The 12,384-nt window shown below is 39.1% G+C and overlaps 1 protein-coding gene across 1 annotated transcript in view; it reads right to left on the minus strand.

Annotated features, from left to right (window-relative positions):
* Positions 1 to 4,533: 4,533 nt before the first annotated feature.
* Positions 4,534 to 12,384, minus strand: part of LOC122346433 (potassium voltage-gated channel subfamily H member 7-like) — a 20,710-nt gene continuing 12,859 nt past the window's right edge. The window contains exons 6-15 of the mRNA XM_043241045.1: positions 11,840 to 12,262; positions 11,060 to 11,456; positions 9,724 to 9,923; positions 9,320 to 9,572; positions 8,076 to 8,269; positions 7,860 to 7,980; positions 7,528 to 7,779; positions 6,252 to 6,447; positions 5,972 to 6,164; positions 4,534 to 5,880 (exon numbers count right to left, since the gene is read on the minus strand). Of these exons, the coding sequence (XP_043096980.1) occupies positions 5,491 to 5,880; positions 5,972 to 6,164; positions 6,252 to 6,447; positions 7,528 to 7,779; positions 7,860 to 7,980; positions 8,076 to 8,269; positions 9,320 to 9,572; positions 9,724 to 9,923; positions 11,060 to 11,456; positions 11,840 to 12,262 (2,619 nt within the window). The 3' untranslated portion in view covers positions 4,534 to 5,490. The remainder of the gene's footprint in view (positions 5,881 to 5,971; positions 6,165 to 6,251; positions 6,448 to 7,527; positions 7,780 to 7,859; positions 7,981 to 8,075; positions 8,270 to 9,319; positions 9,573 to 9,723; positions 9,924 to 11,059; positions 11,457 to 11,839; positions 12,263 to 12,384) is intronic.

Genomic DNA, 12,384 nt, shown 5'->3' on the forward strand with positions numbered 1-12,384 from the left:
CAAGTTCAAGGCTCAGAAAGGTAGTAAGGAAGTTGTTAAAATAATTTTTGAGTGAACTGTGCCTTTAAGTGTTTTATATAAAATTTGTATTTTATTTCATTATTCTGTTTTGTTTTATTTTACTGTAGCTGTTTTTCAAATACCTTAATTTTGATTAAGTTTTAGATTCGTTAACAATACTGTATTATTAAAACCACAGAGAAATAAAATGTCATATGGCAGGTCATATGGTGCGGTATCCTAAGGCTTACTCATCAGACCGTGGCAAATGAGACACAGGTACTTCCCTGCACTTGTACTGCTCCGACTCTGACATGGCTCTGTGTCCTGCTGTGATTCAGCAGTTTTTCTTTGCGCCCTGCGTGATGTCATCAACCCTGGCACAAAGTGGCATCGCACAGAGTGCCATCACTCTGTTTTGGAGGGACACTCTTGTTCACTTAAATCATCCGTTTGATTCAAGAGGCCTGAACTTTGTGGGTGGGTGCGTGCGTGTGAGCAAGTACAGCGTTCTCCAAAAGTCTGAGACTACACTGAACATCTGAGGCTACTTGTCTTAATTCTTCACTATTAGTAAAAAATCTACTTCTAAAATGAGATTACCATGGTTACTAAGCAGATAAGTCCTGTAATGCAGCCCCTAAGATGGAAAATTACTTATTTTTAACTTAAGAGGAAATATTAAATATTCTGCACTGTTTTAGGTCATTATTTAAATAAGTAAAAGTGTGACACTGATTATTTGACTCTGTACAGACAGGCTAGATGTTCTTCTTTCACTGAAGCACAAGATGCTCTTTGAATCATGCTGGAGAACATGATTGTCAGGTTTGACACACTTGTGGAATTCTCCGCCCCAAAAATTACATTCGGTCATCATTTACTCACCCTTTTAGGTCATTCCAAACCTGTATGACTTTCTTTCTTCTCTGGAACATTAAGAGAAATGTTTTTGTCCAAAAATGACAATCATTAGGCTTCTATGCTCTAAATGCACCCTTTTGAGCCCCGCAGAAATGCATACATGAGGGTGAGTAAATAGTAATATTACTAATAGTAATATTAATAACAATACTGAGACATTCTTAAATTCATGCGATTTTTTCAATTCAAATCGTTTGAACTTGTGTACACAATGAACCAGACGCGTCTCTTCAAATGTCGCTCAAGCCAAACGCTCCAAAATCTAAACAGAGTCTGACAGAAGCGCACGCTCTGTCCTCGTGCGGTTTAAAGGAGAATGGCGAGCTCACAAGAGTTTTTGAGAAGAGACTACTGGCCTGGCATTTGGCAGCCATTTGTGTTGCTGTGTAAACCCCGTATTCCAACCATTCCTGTATGAATGCACACAGAACGTGGGATGGGGGTCTGGCTCAATGTGTTCCATTGTGTGCCAAAGCCACTGAGCATGCGGTTCCTGGCTGCCACTCATTGTGATAGGGTTTATGTATCTGCGCCGCTACCAGTCTCTGTCTGTCTCTTAGCCATTCTGAGGAAAAAGCGAGGCGTCCAAAAACAAGGCACCTTAAACCGTCAAACTGCTGAGTTGGATTGTAGTGTTGCATTATTATTAGATAACCTGGTATTGATGATCTTGTATACTTCTCACCCTCAGCTTACATCATCGTCCTAAAATGGGGAGAGCGCTATTGGCCCCCCTTATAAACATCCTGCCCATGGTCACAGCACAACATCGGAGGGGGGGTGTCTGTGCGGATTAGAGTCAGAGGCCGTCAGTGAGGGGAATGAAGATTATGTATGACGGGGAGCGGGGCATCACAACAAGCCGGCAGGCCCTGACCTGACACCCCAGAATCACAGCTGTCCGAAAAACAGCATGCCATCTTACCGAGCTTCCCTTTCCCAGCAACATATGATGACACTGTCGGATCATCCTATATTTACATAAAACATTTTTTTGTTTCATTTACTGAATAATTTGTTGTTCGCATTTCATGTTGATGATGGAGCGCAGAAAGAAATGGTTTGTAAAAAAATGGTTTCCTAGTCTTTAGGTATTTTCTGGCATTACAACCAAACTATTTGTATCATGTATCACACTTGAGAGTGATTTTATATTATTTATACAGGTTTTGGTTTTGAGAGGAACATTATTATTTACCGGTGTTATTGTTTATGTGATTCCATATCATTTGCATGTTAAAGCACAAACATGCCCACTGTGATGTCAGGCAAATGAAAACATTTGCAGAATGACACCAGCCTTTATCATTAATCATTAATCAGGGCTATATTTAATCCTGATATTTAAAAGCAATATTATCTTTAAACATAGCAGCCCCAGTTTACATGCAAAAATACAGACAAGACTCAAGAAGGACACCTCCTTGTCCTTCACACCAGCTTTACCTGAATAAACACTACTGACATTTGTTCATGACCTCTAAGCAAAGCAAACAAAGCCAATGCAAAGAAGTGGATATTAACTGAATAAGGAATAAGACTTAAGGGGGGTGTGGTCAAAGTCTTGTTCCCCTGTCCCTCTAAAATGCAACAATGCAGAATATCGTACGAGGAAAAGAGGCCATGCGGGAATATATACGTTTCATAACGCATATGAACGTCTCCCATCGTCCCAGACATCCATACGCGACCCCGAATGCGTCGTTTCCTGATCGTGTGTGCCATTTGAACTGCATTTTACAGAATGACGCATGTCCATGAGGCATGTTGAAGAGGTGCACTGCAGAGAGCCGAGCACGCGATGCACAGACCCAGCGTGAACGAGAACAATGCGACGCGACGCGACAAACCGGAACGCGCTTGTTATAATCAAACCAGCTCCGTTTATTATAACGGACGCGTTCTGGTTTGTCGCGTCGCTCGCTCGCACTCAATATGAACCGTAAAGCTCAGAACGTCCTTTATAAGGAACCTCGCACGATTTCATCATCCCACAATGCCCACAACGTTGAAGCAATTATGTGTGACTGTACTGAAGTTATGTAACTAGAGTAGTTTTCTATAGAGGTTTGCTGCTGCGGAGGACACCTGTCCTGAGCATCCGAACTGCGGCACTGCCCAAACAAAGAAATCTCGGCAGGTAGACGCGTTTGGGAACGTTTGGAGAACGAAAGAGCGATGAGTCATGGACACCCTTTATTTACATAGCACGATTATCTCGCGCGTAAGTAACAATAACTAACGCCTGTCAAGCACGGACTGCGACTGCATCACAATCTACGCGTGCGCGCCGATTCGTTTTGTCTTCGTTACCCGTAGGCTATTTTAATGCATAGGCATTTCTTACAGTGAGGTTGCATAATTTGAGCGCTAATGACAATGGCAAAGTGCACTTACCCGTTGTTGTTGTTTTTAAATTTCAGTACGCTGTAGTGTTGGCCGATGTGCAGAGTCAGATCCGCCCTCTCGTACAGTGCGCCTCTGTGATCGCAGGGCGACGCCCCGCCCCTTATTACCCTCGACCAATCGCAACTCAGGAAAATTGTACTCGTTCCGCTATTCAACTATATCGCTCTTGGACTTGAGCGTCTTCTCGGTTCGTACACGCGTCCCCCCATCGGTATTGATGGACAGCTAATGGACACAATGAGTATGCTGATGACAGATGAGAGGCAGAGATATTCGCCAATCGATAAATCAGCAGCAGCGCGCTGAATTGGCATCTATTTGCACATCAGACCTAGATGACATTGTATCGAGGAACATCAGACTGTCCGATGAGACGTGACACCCTTGTAGTTTCCTGTCCTTTATGCGAAAATGCATTTGAAAATCCCCTGAATGTAACCTCATACATTTATGACACCCTTGCAAAAATAGGCAGCGAGTGTAAAAGAGCATCAAGTGGAAGGACGGAATTGCTCTATTGTGTTGTTCTGGAACATGATTAAGGAGCATAAATATAAAAATATAACAATAATAGGCAGGACTCCTTTTATTTTTGTAAATGGGTGTGTCTTTTTCTGCTGGTTTCCTATTACACTGAACCTGAGTTTCCTTTTAGGAGCTACGCTTGAATAAACAGTTCAATGAATTTTCCTTCTTGTTATACATGCTATAGTGGTCTTAAAGTCACATGGTCACGTTGAACTGTGTTTATTGTAATGGATATTTTCCTTTTTAAATATTTAGGTGAGCCCTTTCTTATGCTTATTTGATGCTGAAAACATTTTTCGAAGGATGGTTATAGATTATGTTGAGAGCAAAAGAAGAAGTAGCAATGAGCAGAAGGATACACATTACTTTTAGACTCACACCGACTACTGTTTTAATTTAGCAGTAAGTGGAAACTGGGTAGAGACTTGTAGTTTCCTCTCTAGCTCTATGGATTGAATCAACTGACATAAATATCAAAGCCTTGAAAATGGATTTCATTGGTGTTTGCTGGCAGCAGCGCTGCAGAGGTGGTGACATTTAGAAAAAGAAAAAAAAACATCATTTTTGACACCAGAGAAACACAGGGAATGGTTGACGGCTCTTTCATTCATGTTTCATAAACTTCAAAAGACTTGTGAATTATGTGAATTAATTTATTCAGTGTGAATCTGATTATACGTTAATAAGAGAAAAAAAATCTGCACAATAATCATTTATAGTAAGCTTACAATAAATATTCCTACTTAGGATTGCAATTAATTTCATGTTATAATACATATAAACATTCCTAGCTATACTCTTTCTATAAATCACATTCCCTATAAATATCTTTCACATTTATAGTATGGTTTACTAATGGATGAGTTTGGCATGAACCAGTGCTAACTGATTATATTATGCATTATATATGTATATTTTAACACTAATTGCACTAATGATATGGATTATGATCAAAATGGATTTTCATTCATAAACTGTCTAAATAACATTTAACACATTTTGACCCTTTGGCCAAACTGATGATTATATATTCAGAGTGATAACATATTCTCAAGGGAAAATCTGTGCAATAGGTGGCCTTGAATGATATAAACACATGCTTTCAGTCATGACATGTTACTCAGCAGGATTCACCGGTGTTCCCTGGAAACACTCACTCTGAGGTATTTCAGCTACTAGAGATGAGCTTCGGGTTCCTCCACCTGAGATAAAATTTCCAAACGATCATTTAAAACAGTGTTTAAATAAATCATACTCTGATGGGACTCCAGTGTATTGCTACATGTCCAAGGCTTCCAAACAAACAATCAATTCATCACAAAACTACACCGTTAAAAAAAAACTGATATGCTAATACAAATCATTACATTGACACCTCAAAATAACAAGAGAACACTTTCGTAAAATAAAACGTTTTCAGTGAGAGGCAGGTAAAAACCACAAGTACTGTTAGACCAGCTAACACAAATGTACCAAACTACATGGACATTAATGTTGCCTCTACTTTCTGAGGTAATTAATATGAACCTGAAGTAGAAGGTCTTCAAAACATCCTGCAAACATTGTTGTGGTCCATCAGGATGCATGCATTGTTTTCCACTGAGATGCTGAATACAAGTTTCAATCTTATCACCCAGGATTAGAGCCATGTCGTTTTTGTATTGAGGAATTATCCTCTGTGTGATGTTGCACTGGCAATGATAGGCGTCTTGAACACTCCAAATCTAACCTCAGTCCAGATCGTTGATGGTGCACTGTTCCAATAGGCTCAGCATCTAAAAAACTATAATTACCTCGATCAGCTGTGACTGTATGTTGGTGATCAGTGTGAGCTGTGAGATAATCGGGAGCATTTGCTGCATTGTGGTCCATGTTATGTGGCCATCGTCCAGTATAAGCCCCAGAAGGGCTCTCAGAGGAGGGCTGCAACGAAGAGTCCAGGAGTTGGAGCTCCATTGCACCTGAAAGACTTTCACTGGACTTTTTGAGACTGTCAGCAAAGTCGTGGGGGTCAAGTATCTAGGAAAAATGCAAGAGAATGAATTAAAGACTAATTAAATATGAGATTAGATGAAGATTGATGACAGGGGTTTGAAAGATTGTGAAATACCTCAGAGAGAATGGCTGGCGTTTCTGTCTCTAAAGGGTTGACAGGATGGACCAGTTTCTGGCCTGGTTTGGGTGGATTTGGAGATGCTTCTACAGGGGATGTTACAGAGCTATAGGCTGGTGGAACCAGCACCATCTGCCTCTGAAGCAACTGCATTATGGCCCCCATGTCTGTTGACATGCGCTTCTCCAATCTTTGAAAAAAAACAAGATGACAAACACAGCTCAAGGTATATGGATAAAGAGTAAAGGATAACAACACTACTACAGTGGGATCTCACCGGTGGAGCTGTCTCTGTATCATTTCCAGTCTATTTTCTACCTCTGTGCAATGACGATGGGTAGCACTGTGCAGGACAGTATTAGAGGGCACCGAAGATGAGGGTAAGGACATGCTGTGGCTGGGTACTTCCTGGTAATGGTGGCCACGACTGTCCCCCCAGAAGCTGAAGATGTTTGAAACCCCAGAAAGAGCACCTAATGTAAGATAAGGTTAATGTCAAAATTGTTTCACTGCAAGGGAAGAATTCCCCCAAAAGTGGGGGAAGAATTTGGTCGTTATAAACATGCTCAGCCTGTTCCTGAATATTCTGATGACTTATTTCACCGGAGCATCAAGCACAGTGAGTCTTGTAGAGTCAATAGATTTGTGTGAAAAGCAATGAAACAATGAAAACCAGCCCAAATGATTCATTCATGAATCAAATATGATTCTTGAGTTCTCACTGAGTCAACAATCTCGCCATAATGGTTAATAGCTCAATGGCTTGAAAGATCAATAGCTTGAAACCTTCAAAACCTTTAGGCTAAGAGTGACCACTGTCTTTGCTATTTTGTTAGTTTGGAACAAGGTTTGGAAAAACATGAGGGTGACTCATTAAATTTCATTTTTTTGCAAATCCACATCCGAAATCCAAATCTTCTGAAGATATACAATCATTTTACAAACAGATATAATTACTTTTTTTCACATAAAAACATTGATCAACACATGAATACAGTGCATCAAATATAGCAAAATGGCAGCTCATACAAGCTTGCTTGACATGCAAGAACCAATCATGTTTGTTTTCACATTTGATGAGCTATGTGTGCTTTGGTATATTTTTAGATAAGATATATATTTTTTTACTGGTATAGATCCCTCTTGTAAATAGCTCATCTCTTAATGAGCTATTTTGAAATATCAGAGATTTTAATAATGGAGTTTCCTTTGAGAGACAAAGATCTCTCAGGGTTCATGAAAGAATTTCTTAAATTATGTTTCAAGAAAAGTCTTATGGGTTTAGAATGACATGAGGGTGAGTGAAAGATGACGGCTTAAGTATTTGTCTGAACTAACTTCTTAACTGAAAATAAATCCAGTTATGTCCTTCAAATGAACATAAATGTTAAGACCGTTGTAATTCTTATCCCCTTATCATTTTTCCTAGTTCACTTTTTTCAAGTAGGTAAGCAAATACATAACACTTATATAATACACCTACTGTAAATTAGACAGTGAGTCAGTATTAACAGGAAAAGGATTAGTCTCAGTACACATGATCAGAATCCTACCTGACAGTGCGTTGAAAGAGTTGCTGCTGTTGTGGTTCTTGTCTTTGTTAGCATTGCTGATGCTAGTGATACGGCTCTGAGAGTTTACTATCAGAGGGAGTCGTCGCGTCTCTTCCTCTTCATCACTACTGGATTGGGAGGCAAAAATGTCTGAGTCCCGATGAGCAGCTTGTCTATCCTTGTGCTGCTTGCTTGAATTCTGGGTTTTGAAAGGCGTCTTATTGAGATTTTCTTCAGTCTTCTCTGCATCTGCTACTGAGAGAAATTGCAATAGAGATGAAATCCAAGAATGTGAAAGAATCTAGAAGCTATCACACAATGTTTGCTCTTACCTTGTGGGATAGAGTTTCTTTTGGACTGAAAGAACAGCTTTGCTCTTCGTGTGTGATGGTCCAGACAGCCATGGTCAGAATCTTCAGTGTCACTGCTCATTGACCCAGCTTTAGTATTAGTCTGTTGAGAAGATAAAGACAAACATTTAAAAGGGCACCTACTAGTACAAGTACTAGCATAAGAGAGAATATTGGAGAAAGCATGTGGGAGCTTACATCTCTCAAGTTGAAGGTGATCTCTAGGTTGCTCCAGAAGTAGTCTGAGAACTCTGGATACATGTCCAAGACCTCCACGATATCATCTCTGTGGATTTTATGCAGGTCACAGTACGTCAGTGCTCTCACATCAGAGCTTGACTTTCCAGGACGCGCATATAAGTTAATGGGCTCTCCGAATATATCATTCTTGCCTAAGGATAAGCCAAACAAAGAGATTTTGAGTCACATAATGCATCTTTCCTCAGGTAAAAGACATTAAACACTTTGAATTCATATTTCAAACCAGTTATATTTTTGCAATATAAGGCAGAAACGGTAAAGAGCAGGTCACACTACATTTTTCATTCCATTGATTTAATTTTTGAAAAGTCTGCAGGGTGTGACGTAAATTTTTCATGCTAAAAGTCCGGTGTGACCACGGCTTAAGAGTATGCAGTATGCTAGCATGTTATTCCAAATACATCCTTAGAAAGCAGATGTTTTTATGCATCAACAACAGATGGTGCTGTGTGTCATTAAAAGAAACCTAGCATGAAAAATAATTAAATGTCCACAAGATGGAGCCATACAACAACATTTCTTATTTCTCAAACATCTCAAATACACCAAGAATGAATACTGTAAAATAAAATAATATAAATGATTGTTTATATATCTAAAAGAACTCTAATGGTGGGTAAAAAAAGATAGTATCACAATAAAATGTCTTTAAAGATTAAAAGATATTCATACACTACATAGCGAGTACTAGAGCTGTTGAACTACAAAACAAATCACATCTGAGTACAACCAGCACGCTTTTTTTCAAATAAAAACAAATTACCAAAACATTAGATAAAGTCAACAGACTAACATACATATTGGTTGAAGCTCATGTACATTAAATATAAAAATGTTCACTCTAACTGAACATAGATTCATGAAGGACATTTTCCCCATATTTTTAAAGCACATTGGCGTATAAAATTGTATGATCACCTAAATTTGAGCTAAAACATTTTATCCATACAGTCTGTTTATTTCATGTTGAACAGTATTTTAATGATAGGCAGAAAAATTTTAGTTTTACTGTAACAGAATGTATATAAATAATATAATAATGTGTACTATACTAAGTTTGTGTTCTAGGGAATTGTTTTTTGCGGGGGAAGAGCTCCATGGAATGCCCCACGATATATGTATATGATCACAATGAGATGGTCAGATTTCTTTTGCTCTTTTCTGTTTGATTTATCACTTACCTAAAATGGCCACTACCACATCTCCCTTTAAGATCTCAATGGAGCCACGAGAAATGAAGTACAGCGCCGAAATGACATCACCAGCATGGACCAAGGTGTCTCCAGGTGGAGCATGTGTAGTCTTGAACTTCATAGCCAAAGCACGTAAGCAACCTTTAGTGGAGCCCTTGAAAGCTTTACAGTTCTGCAGCAGTGTACGATTTAGATGCAAACAGATGTCTGCCTGTAAGCACTCTGGGAACCCCTTCAGCACCTGCAATGTGATAAAACACAGGTTAATGTGATAAATGGTGCAACGTTATGTGCTCTGTCGTGTGTGCATGCAAAAATAAACAGAGTGGAAAAAATAGTGTACGCCCAGGTGTTGACAAGAGGGCTATTCTGTATGTGTCTCTGTGACTCACAGCATTCATGTCAATGCCGTTAGTGTAGGACCAAGCGTGCTGAAAATACTCCTCCAGCCTTTGCCTGAGTGGGTTGGGGATCTGGTGGAAACGGATGAACTCCCGAACCCGCAGCATCTGAGTGTGGTAACGTGCCGTGCCAGAGTACAGCCTCTGGATGATGGCTGACACGTTTCCAAATATGCTGGCATACATCAGCGCTGTGACGAGAACAACACACAAACATTGTCTTTCAGAGCAGTGTGTTAATCCACTTCAAGCTCCTGAAAAAATTTTTTCATCATCCTTTCCTATCAAAATTGCTACGGATTCGAAAGTGTGGAAAATCAAATTTGGTCTAAATTTTTTTATGACAGATGAAAGTTTCGGAGACAGTGTAAATACAATTCACACAACGTGAGGTTGTATTTATTTTAAAACGTGTGAAAATTTCTACTGAGAACTTCAGACTTCAAGTGTTCAAAGACCTTAAGTCTTCAAAATGCCCCAAAAAGGCATGTCCAATAATCAAGTTTACTATTATAGATTCTTTATAAAATACAGAAATGTTGTTTTACTGAAAGTTTAGACCTGAGTTAGACCCCAAATATGATAATCTCCTTGTAAGGGACCCCCTTAGTAAAATATAAGGGCAGATGTATATTTTCATGTATAAAAAACTATTTATACTGTGTGTAAAAAATAACAATATTAATCCTAAAAAATACAAACAAATTTACATTGAATACTAAAATTATTATATATTATATAATATTGTTTATGACATACACCACTGTTCAAAAGTTTGGGGTCAGCCATATCACTTTATTTTTTACTTGTCAGAGCTTTTGCAAAACAAAAATCCACTCAACATGCTTCTGTTATTTTCATAAAACCAAATAATGAAAACATAACATGACTTCAACAGACCTACGCATATATTGGTTGAAGCTCATGTGCATTAAGTGTAAGGATGTTTACTCTAACTGTACATGAAGGAAGCAATACAAAGTTTTTGTACATATAGTCACATAGTTATGTAATGCTAAAAATATTATTGACAACTAGCCATTTTGTCATGGTGTATCACGACCAGCAGATTTTTTTGTGTGTATGTGAATTTTGTTCATTGAACTTTTAATTTTGTTACAGTATTTTGATCAAATAAATTCAGCCTACATTAATACATTTAGAGCATACATGACAAAAATGGCTGTTGAATGTCAATTTACATCTACATGATGGCAGAGAAATACAATTACAATTTCTTTTGTTTTACTTTTAGTGAACCTCATACATAAATTCCAAATTGTAAAAAAAGAAAATCAGTTCTGCTGTCATATAAATGAACACTAACCTCCAATAAGCATGACACAGATAGAAAAGATCTTCTCAGAGTTGGTGTTTGGAGAGACGTTTCCAAATCCCACGCTGGTGAGGCTGCTGAAGGTGAAGTATAGAGCAGTGACATATTTATCTTTAATGGAGGGTCCTGATGCAGGATTCGTCTTATTATACGGTTTCCCCAGCTGTTCACCCAAAGAATCAAGCCAACCGATCCGAGATTGGCCGCTCCTCTCCACATTTCCAATAGCATACCAGATGCAGGCCAGCCAATGAGCGATTAGTGCGAAGGTGCACATGAGGAGAAAGAGCACCGCGGCTCCATACTCGGAGTAGCGATCGAGTTTACGTGCCACACGCACTAATCGCAGCAGCCGAGCAGTCTTCAAAAGACCAATCAGAGTCGTCGTCTGTCAATACAGGAAAACAATGAGGACTGAAAGGTTAAAAGATGTTAGCAGAAGCTATAACAACATAATAAAAATAAGACTTCAATCAAAAATTTAAATTCCATCTAGTTTATATCATTATCAATACATATTTGAAGATATCTAGCATCGAATCAATGGTTCCTCTGCAGTGAATGGGTGCCATCAGAATGAGAAAGCACTATTATGGAAAGAACTTGATGGTTTGATTTACCAAACATTTTTTAGTCTCCTATTATTATTTTTATTAGCGGTTTGGACTCTCAATCTGTGTCAGTAGTTTTAGCTAATCTGAGAGAGTAGTTTTAGCTAATCTTCATTTCTGTGTGAAGTATTCCATTAAAAAACAAAATGAGTTTACTCACATCTTCTACGGAGCGATAAATGAGCAAGTCGAAAGGAATGGCAGCCACCATGTCAATGAGGAACCAGCCTTTAAAATAGTGGATTGCTATTCGGCCGGGCTGACTGACCACTTCATCGTTGCTGTTCACGTAGGTTGTGCGAAAGTTAATCACAATGTCCACCACGAACATGATATCCACAATGAGGTCCACCACGTTGAGTGGACTGCAGGAGTAACCGCAGCGCTGCATGGCGGCCTCTTCCTCATCGCTGAGCAGGAACGCAGCCGAATAAGGTGTAAAGATGGCCGTATAGATGACAAGCAGCAAGATGACCCAGTCCCAGACTGCTTTAAAGGGGCTGTAGTGTAAAATGGTCCATTTGTGGATTCGGGGAGCCTGGAGCTTATACTCAGGAAGGACATCTGCACCCAGAGACAGCACCTGAGGAAAAATATATTTCACAATGAGAGCTCCTTTCAGATTAATGTCATAAATTAGGACTGTTTAAGTGATTAAGACAAAAACACATTCTCTCCAGCATTTACTATGACATTATATATATA

Source organism: Puntigrus tetrazona, chromosome 6 (genome assembly GCF_018831695.1).
Source record: "Puntigrus tetrazona isolate hp1 chromosome 6, ASM1883169v1, whole genome shotgun sequence".
NCBI lineage: Eukaryota > Metazoa > Chordata > Actinopteri > Cypriniformes > Cyprinidae > Puntigrus > Puntigrus tetrazona.